The 20,566-nt window shown below is 46.0% G+C and overlaps 1 protein-coding gene across 5 annotated transcripts in view; it reads right to left on the bottom strand.

Annotated features, from left to right (window-relative positions):
• Positions 1-20,566, bottom strand: part of KCP (kielin cysteine rich BMP regulator) — a 193,396-nt gene that overhangs the window by 69,580 nt on the left and 103,250 nt on the right. For 4 of the 5 annotated variants that reach the window (XM_033958835.1, XM_033958838.1, XM_033958836.1 and 1 more), the window contains exons 21-26: positions 12,364-12,454; positions 10,151-10,324; positions 8,635-8,717; positions 5,710-5,803; positions 2,464-2,646; positions 2,116-2,286 (exon numbers count right to left, since the gene is read on the bottom strand). In XM_033958835.1, the coding sequence (XP_033814726.1) occupies positions 2,116-2,286; positions 2,464-2,646; positions 5,710-5,803; positions 8,635-8,717; positions 10,151-10,324; positions 12,364-12,454 (796 nt within the window). The remainder of the gene's footprint in view (positions 1-2,115; positions 2,287-2,463; positions 2,647-5,709; positions 5,804-8,634; positions 8,718-10,150; positions 10,325-12,363; positions 12,455-20,566) is intronic. The other variant, XM_033958837.1, reaches the window with a different exon arrangement.

Here is a 20,566-nt window from a genome sequence, read left to right as displayed (position 1 = left end):
AATTGTTTTCGGAAATGCATATATGAAATCGAAGAAGCAAACAAAATCCGCAGTTCTGAACCCAACTAGCAGCCTGATATGCAATTGTTCGATACAAAAACTTCTTGTAAAGACATCCTTGTACTGGAGGGAACACAAACAATGAAATTATCCTTAGTGGACGAACCGCCTTTAAAAATGTAAATTGCTCTAGTAAATAACCAGGTACCTGACCATATACGGCTTTATAACAGAGCGTCCCAAATTTAAACCAAACCCGAGCCTCAAAAGGCAACCAATGGAATTGTCTGCAGTATGGAGTAACATGATCCGATTTTTTCAAATCAAAAATTAGACGCACAGCCGCATTCTGGATTTTGTACAGATTTGACGGAAGACCTGCCAAATGAACTGAATTACAGTAGTCTAATATACTAAGTACCAGAGATCGGACCAGTATTCTAAATGCAATCGGACTAAAAAAAAAAGACTTAATCACACTTCCCCTAAGAACAAAGAGTGCTGGCAAGAGCCAGGGACCCCCTCCTCATTGATCAACTTTGGGCTATTTTAACGAAAGCGCGTTCTACCACATCTTCCCTGATCCATTTTCTTCCTTCACTACCACAGTCGGTAGATCACACCTGCCTTTTCTGTGTGTTGAGTACATTTACATCTGCTCCAGAGTGCATCGATTTCTCCGGCGTGAGAAGGCATTTTCTCCTGTGTTTGTCCTTGCTTCTCCCAAAGCAATCAAAGAAACGGCGAAGGCGATCTCTGGGTTCTACAGTATTTTATTCGCTTGCATAAAGGCTCGAATCAGGAGTCTTAACAGAAATTTAGAATTTATTTGGCAACCCTCTATTGCAATGGTTCCCAACCCTGTCCTGGAGGACCACCAGCCAGTCGGGTTTCCAGGCTAGCCCTAATGAATATGCATGAGGCAGATTTGCATGCCTGTCATCTCCACTATATTCAAGTTTATTCAAGTTTCAAGTTTATTCAAATTATTTGATGAAACGCTTTTCAAATTACAAAGCGTTTTGCAGAAATAAAAATGAGATTTTAAAGAAATCACTGATACATAATATTTATAACTAGACCAACAGGGGTAATTAAACTTGAGAAACAATAGGAATGGAGGGCAGAAATACAATTTTTCAAGAAAAGTACATAAAAGGGAAGTACATTGGGAGGGTAAGAGAAAGTAGAAAGTGGATGTGAGAGATCGAAAGAGAAAAATACTGGTGAACTGGTTTCATGAATGAGAAAAATCATAAGATGTTATCTCATGATAGACTTAGTAAATTCAGTTGAAGGCTTCTTTGAAAAGAAGACACTTTAAACTACTCTTGAATTTCTGCAAATCTTGTTCAAGTCTCATGAACAAAGGGAGAGAATTCCAAATCGTTGGTGCTGTCACTGAAAAAATAGAGGCACGGCGTGTTCCGATAATTTTCAAGGAGGGAACGTTAAGGGTAGCCTGAGAGGATGATCTAAGAACTCTCAATGAACTATATGGGATCAGGAGCCTATCAATAAAAGCCGGTGTATTGGTCTTAATTGTTTTAAAGACTAAAAGAGCTATTTTATATGTTATCCTATGTATTATTGGTAACCAGTGAGCTTCTTGTAATAAAGGTGAAACATGGTCAAATTTTTTTGAACCTGAAATTATCTTTATTGCTGTGTTTTGAATCAATTGAAGTCGCTGTATGTCTTTTAAAAATGCCCCTTTTAATAAAGAATTACAATAGTCTAATTTTGATATAACTAAAGAGTGAACTAGTGTAATAAGGGAAAATTTGTCAAGGAGGGGGACGAGTGATCGAATCATCCTCAACCTATATGCAAATTTCTCTCATGGATGTTCATTAGGGCTGGCTGGTGGTCCTCCAGGACAGGGTTGGGAACCACTGCTCTATTGTCTTGAAATCTGGAAAAACTCAATGGAATATAATGCTAATGTGTTCCAAAACTGAGACAAAAAAAGACATTTAGGCCGAAACCCGTACGTGTCGAGTCTTTATGCGAACAAATACAATGCTGTAGAAGCCAGAGGTCGCCTTCGCTGTTTCTTTGATTTCTCCGGTGTGAGAAGGCATTTTCTCCTTCCTTCTCCCATAGCACCCCCACCTTCACACTCTCTGCAACAGCGGCCTCTGGCAGGGAAAGGACATTCTAATGCTGGGCAGGGTCTGCGTTCACAGGATATGCTGCCTTCCCAGCAAACGCAGTATGCACAGGCATCCGAGGGGTCTGGAAACTGCTCTCCGTTGGCCAGCTCCTTGCCATCCAGCAGACAACCTGGAAAGAAACACAACCATTGGAAAGGGCATGCATTGCTGATCTTGGACTTGCAGCCCCGAAGCGTTCACTGCTGTTCTTGAGCTTCGAGGCTGTGGCCATGCCTCACCGCCCTTGGCTCTGGACCCTCGGAGCAGGCACTGCTCCGTTTTCTTGAGCAGGAAGTAAAACCATTACCATCACAGGATCGGCAACAGCCCTGCTGCAATGGGTGGCTGCACTGCACGGGGGCGCAGGGCTTCCGCTGGCAGGTGATGGTCCCGTTGTTGCAGATGCAATCACGGCATTTTTCGGAAGGGTCATAGAAGCGCTGCATGTGTCCAAAAGATCCTCCAGAATACAGACATCCTGCAGGAGGAGCTACAGGGAGAGAACACACAGAGCATCTGTACAAAGATGAAGAATGATTGGCAGGGAGAACCATTAATTCATTTACAGGTCAATATTCGGCAGCAGCAGTCCGCATTTCTTGAAATAGTGACCACTGCCAGCTAATTTAGACCTGGATATTTGACAATGAATATCTGGGTTTTACAAGCCGAAATTCAATACCACACCTATGTAGCTAACTACGCAAGGTTAGGACCAAGAGTGACAAGTCCAAACGCAGCCTATGAGATACAGGATCTGCACAACCCCCTCAAAACTACACATAGCCTTTGCGTACAACCTGTATGCATAAAAAAGAAAACCAACTTAAAGCCCCCCCCCCCCCCAAAAAAAAAGGAAAGCAACAGACTCCACAGTGGTAAACAAGTGAAGAAATGTAGGGCCAGATAAGTGGCGTTCCAAAGAAAAGGGGAAAAGGCCCGAAGAGGTCCAAACAACAATTTTATTAAATAATAGGTTTCGAAAGCTCTCAATGTCCACCACAAAGCTATGACTCAGCATGAGGTTGTATTTCGGCACTTAGAAGCCTGCATCAGGAGCTGTAATCTTATGGTAAATGCACAGTCGTACAAGTTTTTAGTGAGAGCGGTTGGGTTGGAACAACAGTATTTGATATTTCAGCCACAAAAGATTGTGTCTGTGTTTCCAAGGTTGAGCGCTCTCACTAAATACTTATATGACTGCATGTACCATAAGGGATGGGTGGGTTTGGGGATAGTTAGTCCTGACAATTTCATGACTATCCTTTGCTTTATGATGATATCAAATTTGTTAACAGATTTTCCAGAATTGATATTCTCTCCTGTTTGAATGTCTCTTTATTATACAGAATTTCAATACAATTTTGGAACGAAAATTTTTTTTTTACAACTCCTGATGCAGGCTTCTAAGTGCCGAAACATGGCCCTGTGTTGAGTTGTGGCTTTGCGGCGGACACTGACAACTCTTTTAACCTATCTATATATATAAAATCGGAGGTATGTGTGTATGTGCCGCGATCACGCAAAAACGGCTTGACCGATTTGAACGAAACTTGGTATGCCGATCCCTCACTACCTGGGGTGATATGTTCTGGGGGTCTCGCGGCCCACCTGCACGCGTGGGCGGAGCTACAAACAGAAAATCAGATTTCACCCATTCAAGTCAATGGAAAAAATGTAAAACGCTGTGGGACCGATTTGAACGAAACTTGGTATGCAGATCCCTCACTACCGGGGGTCATATGTTCTGGGGGTCTCGCGGCCCACAACTCTATGTTGCTTGCTCAAGGGTGGGTTCACCCAACAATTTATATGTTCTTGCTCCTGGAGGTGAAACTAAAAATGTTGTTTATAATCACGTTTTGCATTAGTTGTATTGTATTCATTTTGTCAAATATTTCACATTATAATTTGAATATTGTACTTTTTATTAAGCTGTAAAACAATAATTTCATTCACCACTATAAAGTACCTTTATTTGAATCCATTTACAGTGTTATTGCTATAATTAAATACCCGTGCAACGCCGGGGCATCAGCTAGTTATTTAATAAAATTGTTGTTTGGACCTCTTCTCCTAGTCTTTGGAAGACCATTTAACCGACTCTACTTTTCTTGACTAAAAAAAACAACCTACCAGAAAGAAGACAAAAAATGTTTCCGGCACTATTCGAACTGATTGGGGGGGGGAGTAGGGGGGAGCAGACGTCCAACAGACAGCTATCATGAAACATGCCTCCTACACGTATTGTGCAGCTAATTCACACCTGAAATGCCGCAACATTCCTCTTTCATGCAGAGCCAACTCAGTTGCCCTAGAATCCCACACACTCCCTCTAAAACAGTGTTTCTCAAGTCGGTCCTGGACTCCCCCCCCCCTCGCCAGTCAGGTTTTCAGGATATCCACAATGAATGTGCATGAAAGAAATTTGCATAGAATGGAGGCAGTGCATGCAAATCATGTTTATGCATATTCATTGTGGATATCCTGAAAACCTGACTGGCGAGGGGGGGACTCCAGGACCGAGTTGAGAAACGCTGCCCTAAAAGACTTGCACGAAAGAGAATCTCAACCAGCCAGATGAGCGCAACCCTTCTTTGCAAGGAGAGAACAAAATGCACAAAAACCGAGGGATATCAAAAGCCACGGGCAATCAGTTAGCCATCAGCATTCTAAACCTGCCACCATGCTTTCTCCCCGGGGTCAGTCCCACATCTCTGTTACACTGCTCCAATGGCTTGCTGAGTGAGAAGGCAAGATGGGCAGCTCCCAAAGCGGCAGAGCCTTGAAAGCAAGTCTTTCCATGTGTCCTCACAGCCCCAAATGTTAGCAGTCTAGAAAGCCAGCCTCCCTATTCACTCAACTACCCTTTGAGCATGCTCAGGAGGCATCCCAGGGCTACCTGTCCCACTCCACTGTATACCTACAGAATGGTCACAGCACAGCCAACGGCAGGGGAAACTTCTTTCACACACACAGCACAGATAACAGCGGCAGCATCTTCCCACAAAGCAGGACAGCACAAGCAGCAGTACGGTAAGGCCCTCTTTTACTAAGCCGCAGTAGAAGTTTCTATGCTCCGACACCGCTCCGATGCTCATAGGAATTCTATGAACCTTTGGGGCATTTAGCGCTCCGGGCCATGGTAGAAACCTCTACTGTGGCTTACTAAAAGGGGGTGGTAAGTTTCCATTGCGTACATAAAGCCTCACTCCAAAGGTTCAGGACAGGAAAAGCAGTAGGAGTTTCCTTCACACACACACACACACTGCCCCACCACAGAACGGCAGAGACTTCCCTCACACACAGAGCCCCACCACAGAGCAGGTACAGCACAGGCAGCAGCAGTGCAAGCTTTTCTCACACACACACACTGGCCCACCGCGGTCCAAGTAAGGCACAGGTGGCGGCAGTGCAAATTTCCCTCACACCCTGCCTACCACAAGACAAGTACAGCACAGGAAGCAGCAGTACAAGCTACCCTCGCACCCTGCACTGTCAGAAGCACTCATTCGGCTCTTTGGCAGACTGCAGCACGCTGCGTCGTTTGTACCTGGGCACTGTGGGCAGCAGTCTCCCGGAAGCAAGAAGGGTTCACTGCACAGCAGAGGAGGACAGCGCTTGGCCAGGCACTGGACGTTGCCATTCTAGAAGAAGACACACATGGACCTTTTTCCTGGGAAGAATATCTGAACAGCGTGTACAACTGACGGGGCTCAGCAGGGGGGCACGGCATGTACCCCTTTTACCTCAGCAGTTGCTGGGTCATTTCAAGGGCCTGGTAACTTAGAAACTAGCACCGAAATTTACGCACTCCTTGTCTGTGTAGATGTTTACTACCATAAGAACAGGTGGAGAGTGGGATAGACTACGTCAGCCTGGGTCAGACAATCTTTATTTATGCAGATCAACTTACAAATATAATACATAGGAAATCACATGAAAAGTCCAAGTATAAAAGTTCTGTGTCCAAAGACCCAAAATGTCCTGAGTCTAAAGACCCGACACAGTCTGTGTTTCGGTGTCCAAACGGAGTCCTGTCTCAGGGGTAGAGAATGACACGGGGGAAAAAATTTGTCCCCCTCACTGCCCTGTCCCCACGACTGCTGACCCTGTCCACGCCCCGTCCCCGCGACTACTATCACTGCCCCGTCTCCGCAACCACTGTCCTTGCAGCATTCATACAAGCCTCAGTACTGCAATATTTAGCTTATTCCTTCCTTATAAATCAAAGTTCTGGCTGCTGAACTAGAGAAAGAGATGTTCAGCTGGCAGGGCTTTGTTTATAAATTTTTATCAACACAACTAATATACTACTTTATCCTAAAGCAAAAAAAATAAAATAAATATAAATTTTTTTTTCTACCTTTGTTGTCTGGTTTCTGCTTTCCTCATCTTCTCCTCATTCATTTCCTTCCATCCACTGTCTGCCTTCTCTGTCTCTTCCATATGCTCTGTTACTGTGCCTCTCCCTTCCATCTCTCCCCCCACCCCCACACCAATTGATCTGCTACCCATCTTCTTCCCTCCGCTCCCTCATAGTCTGGAATCTCTTCCTCATTTACCTTCAGCATCTGTTCCTCTCCACCCCACCTTCCCCAGGTCCCTTCAGCGTCTGTCCTTCTCCACCCCACCTTTCCTACCTTTCTCCCTCCCTGCCCCTTACCTTCACGGCAGGCAATTTCTAAATTTGCTTCCTATGAGCAGCCAGGGCATTGAAGTTACATGTGGCTGCAGGAAAGGTAATCTCTGATGCAATTTCCGAGATGACCTTTACGGCAGCCACACGCGATTTCAAGGCTCCGGCTGCTCGTAGGAAGTAAATTTAGAGAAATTGCCTGCTGCGAAAGGAAGGAACAGGGAGGGAGATGCTTGGGCAGCGGTGGCGATCGGGCTGCGGCAGTGGCAGCAGCTATCAGTATGGAGGGAGGGAGCGCAATTGGTGACTGCGCGTGTTCCCTCCCTTAACTGCAGAGACAAGGCCATTTACTGCTCCACTGGGTGGTGGATGGCCTTGTCCCCGTAGCCGCGGTGAACACTTTCCCCCCCACCACCATTTTGGCGGGTTACCCGTGGTCACCCGCAGCTGACCGCAGGTAACAGCCACCGTGTCATTCTCTACTCAGGGGTATAATATGTCGGTCTGCCCACTCAGGGTCACTGCGAATGCACAACTCAGGGCAGGCAATAAAAGTAAATATTAACAAGGCTCTTGGAGGGGTCGCAACGTGAATTCACACGAAACATCTATTTATATTTACTTGTATTGCCTGCCCTGAGTTGTGCTCCCAGGGCTTTTATATGTGGGCTTTTCATGTGATTTTATATGTTCACTTCTCCCTCAATATTCATGGGGGTTAGGGGCAGAGCCGGCCCGCGAATATGGAAAAATCACAGATAACTTTTAGGGCCGACTCTGACCCACCCCGCCTTCCTTCTGCGTCCCGGACCTCCCCAGACCTTACCTGGTGATCTAACAGTGACGCGGAGCAGGGGCGATCTTCCTACGCTCCTGCCCCGTGCAGAGCCGCCATCAAAAATGGCTGCCGTGAGTTCCTATGGTCTCACGAGACTACAACAGGAACTCACGGCAGCCATTTTTGATGACGGCTCTGCCTGGGGCAGGAGCATAGGACGATTGCTCCTGCCCCGTGATATCGCTAGACCACCAGGTAAGGTCTGGGAGAGGTTCAGGACGCAGTGTTTCTGCCTTACAAAACGAGGGGGAGGTCCGGGGCAAAAAATTTCGAATAACCAAATTCGCGGGTACTAAACCTGCAGATTTGGAGGGAGCAGTGTATTATATTTGTAAGTTGATCTGCATAAATAAAGATTGTCTGACCCAGGCTAACATAGTCTATCCCACTCCCCACTTCTTCTTATGGTGTTTGACTTTACGTGGGGTTTCTGTCCCTCTTTTTGTGTGTTCCCTGTGTAGATGTTTACCATACTAGCACTTCTGAAACAATTTGATATCCAATTTCAATAATGGGGAAAAGACCTTAAATACCCCCGTGTCAAAAACAGTTTTGAAAAGACACTAGTATGGAGTTAAGGTACTATCATAGGTCAAACCGCTCTTCCCCCCTCCATTGTCAGCACAAAATAGTGGCGAATGAAAAATAAATTCAAAAAGTGTGCTCAAATTCATTTTAAATATTTGTAACAGGGCACAACTATTTTTTAATGGCTTTTTTTTCTTTTGTTTTCAAAGTCTAAAAGACTAAAGTCCAAACTTCCTTCTCTGTTAATCACAACGTTAAATTCACATAGATAGAAAACAGCTGATTGGCAAATGTAAAAAACTGATCAGCTGTAGTGGTACGATCATTTTTTGGTTTACAAAAATCGATTAATCGGTATCTGATGAGCATAACAAAGACCGGTTGCTACTGACTAACGTTATTGCTTCCTGCTTTGCTTTCAGAATGTTTATAAGCTAGGACACCAGGATGCCTCTTGCCATGGGAGTACTTACAATACAGTGGCACTGCTTGCACCTGTCTATGGGGTGTGGAAAATCGGCTCCGTTAGGGTATTCCTTTCCAGCGTAGTTACATCCTGCAGGAGACACAGATAGGGGGCATTTTCAAAACACAACGACGTCCTAAAACCGGCAATCAAATGTTTTTCTCTACAAAACGTCCAAGCGGTTTTAAGAAGGGTTTGGACAAGTTCCTGGAGGAAAAGTCCATAGTCTGTTGAGAAAGGCACGGGGGAAGCCCCTGCTTGCCCTGGATCGGTTGCGTGGAATGTTGCTACTCTTTGGGATTCTAGAATCTTGTTTCTCTTTGGGATTCCGGAATCTTGCTATTCTTTGGAATTCTGTAGGGAATGTTGCTATTCCTTGGGGTTCTGGAATCTTGTTACTCTTTGGGATTCCGGAATCTTGCTATTCTTTGGGGTTCTATATGGAATGTTGCTACTGCTTGGGTTTTGGCCAGGTACTAGGGACCTGGATTGGCCACCACGAGAATGGGCTACTGAGCTTGATGGATCATTGGTCTGACCCAGTAAGGCTATTCTTATGTGCTGATAATTGAAACAAAGAACTTAGATGTTTTGCAGGATGTTCGCCCTCCAAAACGCGTCTAAGTGCCAAAAAGCTACCCAAAGTGACTAAATGACCACACTCTCCAAGTGGTCACTAACCCCCTCCCACACAGGTGCCTTAAGTAGCCTGGTGGGTGGGCTAATGAGCCATAAAGAGGATGAACCAGCCCCATAAGACATTCTAACTACTAAACATCTGAGTTGAAAATGTCCAAACCTAGACCACTTGGATGTAGTAGGGTCCATCATTGTAATGGACTGGCCACCCAGACATGGCAACAGAGCAGTGGGGCACCTTAGAGGGCACTGCTGTGAACTTCACATAAAGGGTGCCAGATGTACATCTCACCATAATACCATTATAACTAATGGTGAACTCTCCAAAATGCCACCCAAACCTACTATGCCCACCTGTCTACCATCCCAATAGCTCTTATGCCTGCAGGTGGTACTTATGTGGCTGTAAATAGAATTTTGGTGGGTTTTGGTGATGCCTCACTTTCCCATACCAGATGCTGCTGTTCTACAGACAGGTATGTACTGTTTTATTCATATATTTGGGGGGGAGTGAGTCCACCAAAATCCACCTGGGGGAATCTTTATCAGGTGGCAGAATGCAACAGTCATTTTGAATGTAAAGCCAGCATGGGCAAGAGCGACTGGGATTGCTCCTGACCGACTAGGCCACTAGCCCACCAAAGCTTCTAAGGTAGGCCTGGGAAGGCTTATGGGTGGTGGGAGGGTGGTGTTTTTGGTTGGGGGCCCTTGCTTTCCATTGTGGACAGGGGGCTTATATGACCTGTCTTTGGTTGGGAGGGGAGGGCCGTGCCATACTAGTTAGTTTCAGTTGAAACTGTGCGGTGAATTTCAGTTGCAGATTTAGTTTCAGTTGACACCAAAAAAAACCTCAATTCTGTCGCCCTCTACTGTTCATAACTTACCATTACAGTTGTTTTTGCAGCAGGATCCTGGCAAAGGGTAGGAACAGAGGGCTCTGGAGCAATCTCGGTCCTCACAGGCCACTTGCCCATTAGAACACCCACACACCTGGCATGAATTCAGCGGATTTGCAAACTGCTCGCCATCCACAAAGACACGGCCTTCAAATAAGCAGTCTAACCACAAGATATGGAAGGAAAAAGACCAAAGCGACCTTATTACACAGAGCTCAGGGGAGAAACAGAATGATAGAGACTTACAAGGCATGATAGAGACTTACAAGATCATGAAGGGCATAGAGAAGGTGGAAAGGGACAGATTCTTCAGCCTATTGGGAACTACGAGAACAACGGGGTACTCGGAGAAATTGAAAGGGGACAGGTTCAGAACCAATGGTAGGAAATTTTTCTTCACTCAGAGGATGGTAGACACCTGGAATGCGCTTCCGGAGGATGTGATAGGACAGAGTACATTAAGGGATTTCAAGGAGGGATTGGACAAGTTCCTGAAGGATACGGGGATTGAGGGGTAGAGATAGGATTATGAAAGGGTATAGATAGAAGAAAAATGGGGATTGAAAGGTTTTAGACAAAGGATCACTTACAGGTCATGGACCTGATGGGCCGCCGCGGGAGTGGACTGCTGGGTGCGATGGACCCCTGGTCTGACCCAGCGGAGGCAACTTCTTATGTTATGTTCTTAACCCATGGGGAGAAAGGTCATAGAAGAGAAGGAATTGCAGAGATCCATAGTCTTGGCGCTCACTATAGTGCTACACGCATAGATTAAAAAAAATGATGCCCTGCATTTTCTCTGAAATGTTGGAGAGCAGTCAGAGATAGAGGATGCAGCAGCTTCAGGGTAAAGGGATTTGGACTTTTCACAGCAGTTACATTCAGGTTGTCCCTGAGCACTCACAATCTGAGTTGTACCTATGGCAGGGGAGGGTTAAGTGACTTGCCTGACATCACAAGAAGCGGCTGTAAGATTTGAACCCTGGCTGCTCTAGCCCACTCTTTAGGCTCTCTTTCACCCATACAGCAGTGCTCTCCAACTCAGTCCTCTGGAGCTCAAACTACTCAGAATGGATTTAAAGGTAGGGTTACCTTATTTTACAAAGGAAAACCTTGGACACATAACCCCGCCCCATCCGGCCTCCAGCCCCGCCCTGTTCCATCTCTAGCCCCGCCCCTAGCAAGCCTTCTGTGATGAGCTCCGGTCGCATCTGGAGAGCCTAGAGCATGCGCGGATGTGTGTGTTGTCATCCGCACATGCTCAGAGGCCCTCCATAATGTGGCATCGGGGCATTCCAAAACCCGGGTTTTCCTGGATGTCTGGTAACCCTATTTAAAGGAGATATATTTGTCATAAAATAGGTCATGTACTATGTTACTATGTAATTACGAAAGCCACAGCCTCCTTTCACAGAAAGCTGTTGCCATAGTATAAGCATGTCCTTTTACTAAAGATTTTTTAGTAAATCTAAAAAGACTCCCTTTTTAAAGCAGCCCCTTTATAAGTCACTAGTTAGATAATCAGCCACAATGATTTATCGATAAAGTTAGGAAGATGGGTGTTTCTGTTTCTCTTGAAAGGAGATCTGAATAAGAAGCAAAATGGTGATAAAGAGATAAAAAAGTGAAGTTTTAAAATAAAAACAGAGGGGAAGAGGGTAAGGCAAGAGCAGCACAGAAGATGACGGTGTGTCAAGTCAAAAGTGCGCCGGGACAAAGCGCGCAGACAATTGAGCGCAGCGAGGAGGTGCGCACCGCAGAAAATTACTGTTTCTATGGCTCCGACGGGGGGGGCATGGGGGGAACCCCCCCCCCACTTTACTTAATAGAGATCACGCCACGTTGTGGGGGCGTTGTGTGGGGTTTGGGGGGTTATAACCCTCCACATTTTACTGAAAACTTCACTTTTTCCCTGTTTTTAGGGAAAAAGTTAAGTTTACAGTAAAATGTGGGGTGTTACAACCCCCCAATCCCCCCCAACACCGGCACGATCTCTATTAAGTAAAGTGGGGGGGCTCCCCAACAAAACTCCCCGTCGGAGCCCCTAAAAACAGTCATTTTCTTCGGCGTGCGCCTCCGTCTTGCGCTCAGTTGTCGGCGCGCGCCTTTGTCTTTCGCGGTGTTGTCTATGAACCGAAGATGACAGCCAGTCTCTCCGCCTTTCTTGGCTGTGCCAATTCCTAATCGTGCATCATGTATACCTGGACACTTGGGGCAGCACTGCCCTGCTTTTCTCTCTGGTCTGGAACAGCTCATAGGGCAGACTATGGGGGAGCACTGGACTGTACCATCCTAGAATTTAAAAAAAAAAAAAAAGAGTAAAGCTCACCAGAATTCCCAGAGCCTCTGAGGGCAGTTAATAAGTCCAAATAAGTAGAAATATCTCAATCAGAGGGGTTAGAGGGGTAAGTCTACAACTGGGCGCCTGATAGAAGCCTATTCAATAAATGAACATAGATGCCTATGTTATCAGTGCTGGATTAACCCTATAAGCAAAGTAAGCACGTGCTTAGGGCATCAAGGGAAGAAGAGCACCACATAAATTTTTCACAGCCAAATTTATCATTTAAATTATTTAATTAATTAAATTCAGTGCAACAGAAAATGTAAAAACAAGATTCAGTCACACTGAACTTTATAAAACAATTTTAGAAGACAATATTGAGTGTGCCTTTTGAGGTCGGCTAGCTGTCTAGGCCTACCCCGAGATAGAGACCTCACACTCTATATACTGGTATCAATCAATAAGTATATTTATTAACAAATCAGTAACAGCTTACAAGAATAAATCATTCAGCATATAGAGTAACAGAATGTGATCTTCAGGCCTGAGGATCCTCTGATGTCTGTTCTACCTACTTCCTCTTACATGCCTGTTTTTATACATTTCTTGGTGGCCAGCACCACGTTGGTCTAAGTTACATGATAAATCTTTATTGGTTCTTTTCTTACACGTCATTACATTTGTCAATTCATTAATTGGTTTATAATATCTGTGTCATACCATATGCATGTCCTGTTTACCAGAAAATCTATCTTTTTCCTGCATATGTCCCTTTCATTTACCATATAAGCAATTCCGAGCCTAACCCCCCCCCCCCCCTCTGCCTCATCATTATAAGACACGTCTTACTAAATGATATTCTCAAGAATTCTATTTTTTGGTTATGTGATGTGTCCATCTTTTCATAATATCCTGCCAGGTGTGAGGCCCTATTGCATTGCAATGCAACAGAGTTAAGTTTTGCTTGCTTGTTCCTTCTTAAAAGTTTCGCTTAGCCCAACAGTTAGCTAAGTAGGGTATTTCCCAATCAGTATATGCCAGCTGGCAAATGTAGTAAGAAATGTCTATTAAATTGTTAATATACTGATTTATTAGTGCAGGAGGGCGAAAAAGGGAATTTTCCTTCTTTGAGGTCCGGTTTCTTCACCTTTAGAGTATCCAAAGGACTTAATGTGCTTCACCTGTATCATACAAGGACTTTTATAAGTGTATTTTCCTTTATGCCAGAGTTTTCCATGATTTTCTCCTTCCTCTCACTTTCCAAATGTAGACATTGCATTTCATATATTTTTAACATTAATGGTCACAAACTGCTCAGCTGAGCGTTCATTTTCTTGGTTGAAATATATTAAAAATCCCCTCAGAATAGCTATGCAACAAGGCAGGCTGGATGCCTTATCTCTATTATGTATAGAAGCAGATGTGTTATGTAAGATTGACTATGAAGATCTGATCAAAGGCTTTGCAAGAAAAAAAGGAGAAAATTATTTTAAAAAGTGGAATAAAAAAGATTAATTCGTCCATTCAATTGTACTGATAGATAGTTAATGAAAGAAGGCAAACCTCAGACGTTACTGCTATGTCTCATAACATGACGAATGCAATATAATGGTTTCAATCATTGGTCCGCCTCCTTCCTTTTGATATAAATACAATAATTTGTTAAGTGTGACAATTAATTTAATACTATGAAAAAAAATTTTAGTGTAGTTTTTATAAATTTGTTAATATGATTGTCAAAAAATGAAAAAATAATGAAATTAATGGCTAAAGCATCTGTGCAAAATGGCAATTCTGTGCAAAATAACAATTTAGTCACATAAAACTGAATTCATAGAAAGTTCATAGAAAAACCACTTATCTTAGTGGCCACAATAACTGACTCTGACGGATCCGTTTCGTTGGTACTTCTTCAGAGAATCAGTTGAAAAAAGCCAGGATACTGACTAAATAATACTGACTAGTCACTAACCCATGAAAGTGGCTTTCCAGAGAGCAAAAATGGCCGGCATCAGACCTGAATAATGGCCCTCACCCATTATTGCATTTGTCAAATAGCCACAGGCTGTTATGAGACACTGCAGTACGGTCTGAGGTTTGCCTTCTTTCATTAACTATCTATCAGTACAATTGAACTGACAAATTAATAAATTAATCTTTTTTATTCCACTTTTGTTATATATTTGATATTTTGGTCGTGGAATTTTTGCTTTTGTGTTTTGTTTTCGGAGAAAATTATTAAGCCATAAATAAAATGTTAGTACACGCTGTGGTCGGTTGGAGTAGCTTAAGGGATGAACGGCCTTGACAAAACTTCTTAGTGAAACATGTTGGCAAAGTTATCCCATTAAGGAAGACCACATTAAGATAAATTAAATGATTACGTTAAAACGCTAAACTATTTATTTAAGCAAATGTTTAAAATATTATTGTGACTATTAAAAGGATCCGGTGAGGAAACAACACTTAAAGCCTATGACGATGAATTATGGGAGTCTAAGGGCTCCTTTCACAAAGCTGCGTTAGCGGTCTAACGCACGCTAAAGTGCCGGCTGCGCAAGCCGCTACCGCCTCCTCTTGAGCAGGTGGTGGTTTTTCGGCTAGCGCGGGGGGGGTTAGTGCGCGCTAAAAAGGCGCGTGCGATAAAGCCGCTAACGCAGCTTCGTAAAAGGAGCCCTAAGGTGGTATTTCTGAGGACTGAAAAAAAAACTAAGGGCCTGTTTTACAAAGCCTTGTTAGCCCCGAAGCCCTTTAAATCTCTATGGGCTTCGGGGGCCGTTACCGCGCTGCAGCCGCTAGCGCGGCTTTGCAAAACAGGCCCTAACGTATTAAGATATTTGAATGAGAACCGTAGGTGGAACAAAGATCATATAGATTGGTCTCGTTCTAAAAGATAAAAAACGTCTTCAGATAATCCAAAACACAGCTGTCAAGTTAATATTTGGCGCTAATAAATATGACCACGTCACTCCATTATTACAAAAAGCCCACTGGCTGCCGGTCATGCACAGGATAACATATAAAATTGCCCTCTTAACTTTGAAAACTATACAAACTAACGCCCCAGCATTCATGGACAGACTTCTAATTCCATATGACCCCCCGAGAGCTCTTAGATCAACTTCTCAACACACCCTTAACGTTCCTTCGTTGCGGATAATTGATACTCATCGTACCGTTATATTTTCAGTGACCGCACCAATGATCTGGAATTCTCTTCCTATATACTTAAGATCTGAACAAGACCTGCAGAAGTTTAAATGCAGTTTGAAATGTTTTCTTTTTAAAGGCACCTTTAACTGAATTTTCGTTACAAGACCAGCAATTTTTAACTTACCCCCTCCCTATTGTGTTTCCCTTTTATGTACCTTTTTTATATAAAAAATGTAGTTCTACCCCCCTTCCTTTTGTTTCTTAATGACTTAAGAAGTCATGTACATCAAGTTAGTTAATGCTGTTTGTCCTCCTGTAACTTCTGAGATTTTGATCTTATTATAAAACGCTTTGTACCTTAGGATAAGCGTTTAATCAAATATTCAAATAAACTTGAAACCTTGAAACCAAGGTGCTGCATTACGATAAATAAAATAGAAGAATACAGAAATAAATATTATTTTCCTTCGTACTGTAAGTTTTCTTTAATTTTGAATTTTCGATAATTAAAATTTTATTATTGATTTAATATTTTGAATTACAAGTGTAAGGGGCACCAAAATTAGTTATTGCTTCTTAGGACATCTAAGGGTCTTTTTCTTTTTTTCTTTATATTTATAATTTTCAATTATAATCAATCAAGTTTAAACTTGTACAGAAAAGCAAGATTCAATAAAGAAAGAAACATCCAACATATTAAATTTCAAAAATCACGCTCAAGTCCTCATATAGGATCCAAGATTAAATCAAACGGAATTTAAAGCAATGAGGTACAAAAAAGAAAGAAACAGTAATAGGTAGAACTGTAGTAAGGCAGTCCTCTATACATCATACATCATGAGCTTTCTCCAGTCTTGACAGAGACAGGAATGTTGTCAGTTGTGAGGGTTCAAAGAAAACAAATTTATGCGACTTATAATGAACGATACATTTGCAAGGGTATCGGAGAAAAAAGGTTGCTCCCAGGTCAGTAATTGCTGGTCTTAGCAATAAAAATTCCTTTCGACGCCTCTGTGTGTCCCTGGCCAGATCAGGAAACATTTGAACTTTCAATCCCAGAAATTCCTTGTGTTTATTTTTAAAATATAACTTCAATAGCCATGTTTTATCCAATGTAAGAGCAACTGATAGGAGTAAAGTAGCCGAAATGGCTACTTCCCTGTCTGAGGACTCTATTATCCAAAGATTCTTGAATCACTTCTTGATTCGCTTCCTGAGAGTTCTTTTGATCATTACCGTATTTTCACGCATATAACGCGCGCGTTATACGCGTTTTTACCTACCGCGCATACCCCTCGCGCGTTATATGCGTGAGCGCGGTATACGAAAGTTTTAAAACATAGTTCCCACCCCGCCCGACGCCCGATTCACCCCCCCAGCAGGACCACTCGCACCCCCACCCCGAACGACCACTCGCACGCGCTCCCACCCGCACCTGCATCCACGATCGGAGCAAGAGGGAGCCCAAGCCCTCTTGCCCGGCCGACTCCCCGACGTCCGATACATCCCCCCCCCCGGCAGGACCACTCGCACCCCCACCCCGAACGACCGCTCGCACGCGCTCCCACCCGCACCCGCATCCACGATCGGAGCAAGAGGGAGCCCAAGCCCTCTTGCCCGGCCGACTCCCCGACGTCCGATACATCCCCCCCCCCCCCGGCAGGACCACTCGCACCCCCACCCCGAAGGACCGCCGACTTCCCGACAATATCGGGCCAGAAGGGAGCCCAAACCCTCCTGGCCACGGCGACCCCCTAACCCCACCCCGCACTACATTACGGGCAGGAGGGATCCCAGGCCCTCCTGCCCTCGACGCAAACCCCCCTCCCCCCCAACGACCGTCCCCCCCAAGAACCTCCGACCGCCCCCCAGCCGACCCGCGATCCCCCTGGCGACCCCCACGACCCCCCCACCCCCCTTCCCCGTACCTTTGGTAGTTGGCCGGACAGACGGGAGCCAAACCCGCCTGTCCGGCAGGCAGCCAACGAAGGAATGAGGCCGGATTGGCCCATCCATCCTAAAGCTCCGCCTACTGGTGGGGCCTAAGGCGCGTGGGCCAATCAGAATAGGCCCTGGAGCCTTAGGTCCCACCTGGGGGCGCGGCCTGAGGCACATGGGCCCAACCCGACCATGTGCCTCAGGCCGCGCCCCCAGGTGGGACCTAAGGCTCCAGGGCCTATTCTGATTGGCCCACGCGCCTTAGGCCCCACCAGTAGGCGGAGCTTTAGGATGGATGGGCCAATCCGGCCTCATTCCTTCGTTGGCTGCCTGCCGGACAGGCGGGTTTGGCTCCCGTCTGTCCGGCCAACTACCAAAGGTACGGGGAAGGGGGGTGGGGGGGTCGTGGGGGTCGCCAGGGGGGTCGCGGGTCGGCTGGGGGGGCGGTCGGAGGTTCTTGGGGGGGCGGTCGTTGGGGGGGAGGGGGGTTTGCGTCGAGGGCAGGAGGGCCTGGGATCCCTCCTGCCCGTAATGTAGTGCGGGGTGGGGTTAGGGGGTCGCCGTGGCCAGGAGGGTTTGGGCTCCCTTCTGGCCCAACTACCAAAGGTACGGGGAAGGGGGGTGGGGGGGTCGTGGGGGTCGCCAGGGGGGTCGCGGGTCGGCTGGGGGGGCGGTCGGAGGTTCTTGGGGGGGGCGGTCGTTGGGGGGAGGGGGGTTTGCGTCGAGGGCAGGAGGGCCTGGGATCCCTCCTGCCCGTAATGTAGTGCGGGGTGGGGTTAGGGGGTCGCCGTGGCCAGGAGGATTTGGGCTCCCTCCTGGCCCGATATTGTTGGGGAATCGGCGGTCCTTCGGGGGGAGGGATGTATCGGACGTCGGGGGGGGGGCATCAGGCTTTCAGGATGGGGACAGACCTTCAAGGGGGGACAGTGCACGGAAGTCAGGGGGGGTGAACGGAGAGTCGGGACAGCGCACGGAAAGTCAGGGCGGGCGAAAGGAGCGTCAGGCAGCATGCGCGGTATACCCGTGAGCGCGGTATACCAAAGTTTTTGTACATATCATCGTGATTTCTGCGCGCTATACCCGTGTGCGCGTTTTATATGGGTGCGCGTTATTTGCGTGAAAATACGGTAGTGTCTTTAACAGGCAAATAATAAGCCTGTGTGAACGGTGGAATAGAACAGTGGTTCCCAACCCTGTCCTGGAGGAACACCAGGCCAATTGGGTTTTCAGGCTAGCCCTAATGAATATGCATGAAGCAAATTTGCATGCCTATCACTTCCATCATATGCAAATCTCTCTCATGCATATTCATTAGGGCTAGCCTGAAAACCCGATTGGCCTGGTGTTCCTCCAGGACAGGGTTGGGAATCACTGGAATAGAAGATTCAGGAATTTCAAGTATTTCTACTAAGTAACGTTTGAGCATATCTCTAGGAGTTGCTGTGGGAATTTTAGGAAAATTAATTAATCTAAGATTATTGTTTTTTGAGAAATTCTCAAGTGATTCAAGCTTTCTTCTTAAGTTGGTATTGTCCTTAATCAATGCGTCCTGTGTTGCTTTAAAGCAGGGGTGTCAAAGTCCCTCCTCAAGGGCCGCAATCCAGTCGGGTTTTCAGGATTTCCTCAATGAATATGCACGAGATCTATTTGCATGCACTGCGTTCATTGTATGCTAATAGATCTCATGCATATTCATTGGGGAAATCCTGAAAACCTGACTGGATTGCGGCCCTCGAGGAGGGACTTTGACATCCCTGCTTTAAAGGATTTATTATTTTGTTGTTGAGTTTCAATCTGTGATTTAATATCAGTAGTAATTTTCTGTAATCCTAGGATTTCCTTATCATGTTCTTTAAATTTTTCTTCCACTTGGTTAAATTGAGAAGCTATAGTTTTTGGAAAAGTGGCTACCAAGTCCCACAGAGCGTCCAACGTTACCACCTGGGGTTTAACAAGTTGAGGAAATTGTAAATGTAAAGTTTTATGCTCACCCACTGGCAAGTCTTCCAGCTGCTGTTCAGGCTGTGCTGAACCTACTCCTACGGATGTTAATGCCTCAAACTCCATGCTCAGGTTCCCAAGCAAAAGCTGGGAGCCTGAGTCTCCATTCCTCAGGTCGAACTCTGCTGCCTCTGGAGGAGGGAGCACTCCGACACCCGGAAGCTCCCCCTCCCTCGGGGAACTGGTCGTTTGAGGATTCAGAGGCAGTGCTCTTGCTTCAGGGCTGAAAGTTGGCTCTAGCCCCAGGGAGATCTGCTGCGCACCGTTCCCTTGCAGTGTCTCCGGCGGGGATAACCGCCCTGTTTCTGCCGACATGCCCTGCACGCGCCAAATAAGCTCCTCTATGCTACCAACCGCGGCGGGAGTCCCGGAGCGCCGCAAGGCCCCAGCGACGCTTCTCCCTCTCCGCTTCGGCATGCTCAACAGGTAATTCTTAAAAAGCACTGATAAAGTCACACACTTCGAGGAGGTTGTCAGGAGCAAACACACAGACAACCTATTCAGTCGCCATCTTGGATCCAGATTATGTCATCTAAGGGTCTTAATCCGGCCCTGTATGTTATGTACCTTTAAGTTAGGCGTGAGTGAGCTGGTGTGACTACGGGCTCCTTTTTCTAAGGTGCGCTAGCGTTTTTAGCGCACGCTGAAGATTAGCGCACGCAAACCCCGCCCTAAATGGAAAAAACTAACGCCAGCTCTATGGTGGCATTAGTGTGGAGCGTGCACGGCATTGTAGCGCGCGCTAAAACCGCTAGCGCACCTTAGTAAAAGGGACCCTAAGTTCTAATGATAAATGCACATCTTACATGATTCTATGTTACACGTCAGCCCAGTGGCGTAGCGAGGGGTGAGAGGCGCCCAGGGCGGTGTCGCCTCTTCTCCGCCCCCCACCCCCATCCGTTCCTTCCCCGCCCCTTCCGGCCGCACAGGCGCGGCCCTTCCCCGTGCCTCTTTAATGTTCGCGGCGCGAGCAGCGACCCCCCAGCCTGCTGCTCGCACCAGCGTCGGCTCTTCCTTTGATGTCACTT

Source organism: Geotrypetes seraphini, chromosome 9, assembly GCF_902459505.1.
Source record: "Geotrypetes seraphini chromosome 9, aGeoSer1.1, whole genome shotgun sequence".
Lineage (NCBI taxonomy): Eukaryota > Metazoa > Chordata > Amphibia > Gymnophiona > Dermophiidae > Geotrypetes > Geotrypetes seraphini.
Note: the sequence above shows the minus strand (reverse complement) of the source record. Positions and strands in the feature narration are given on the sequence as shown.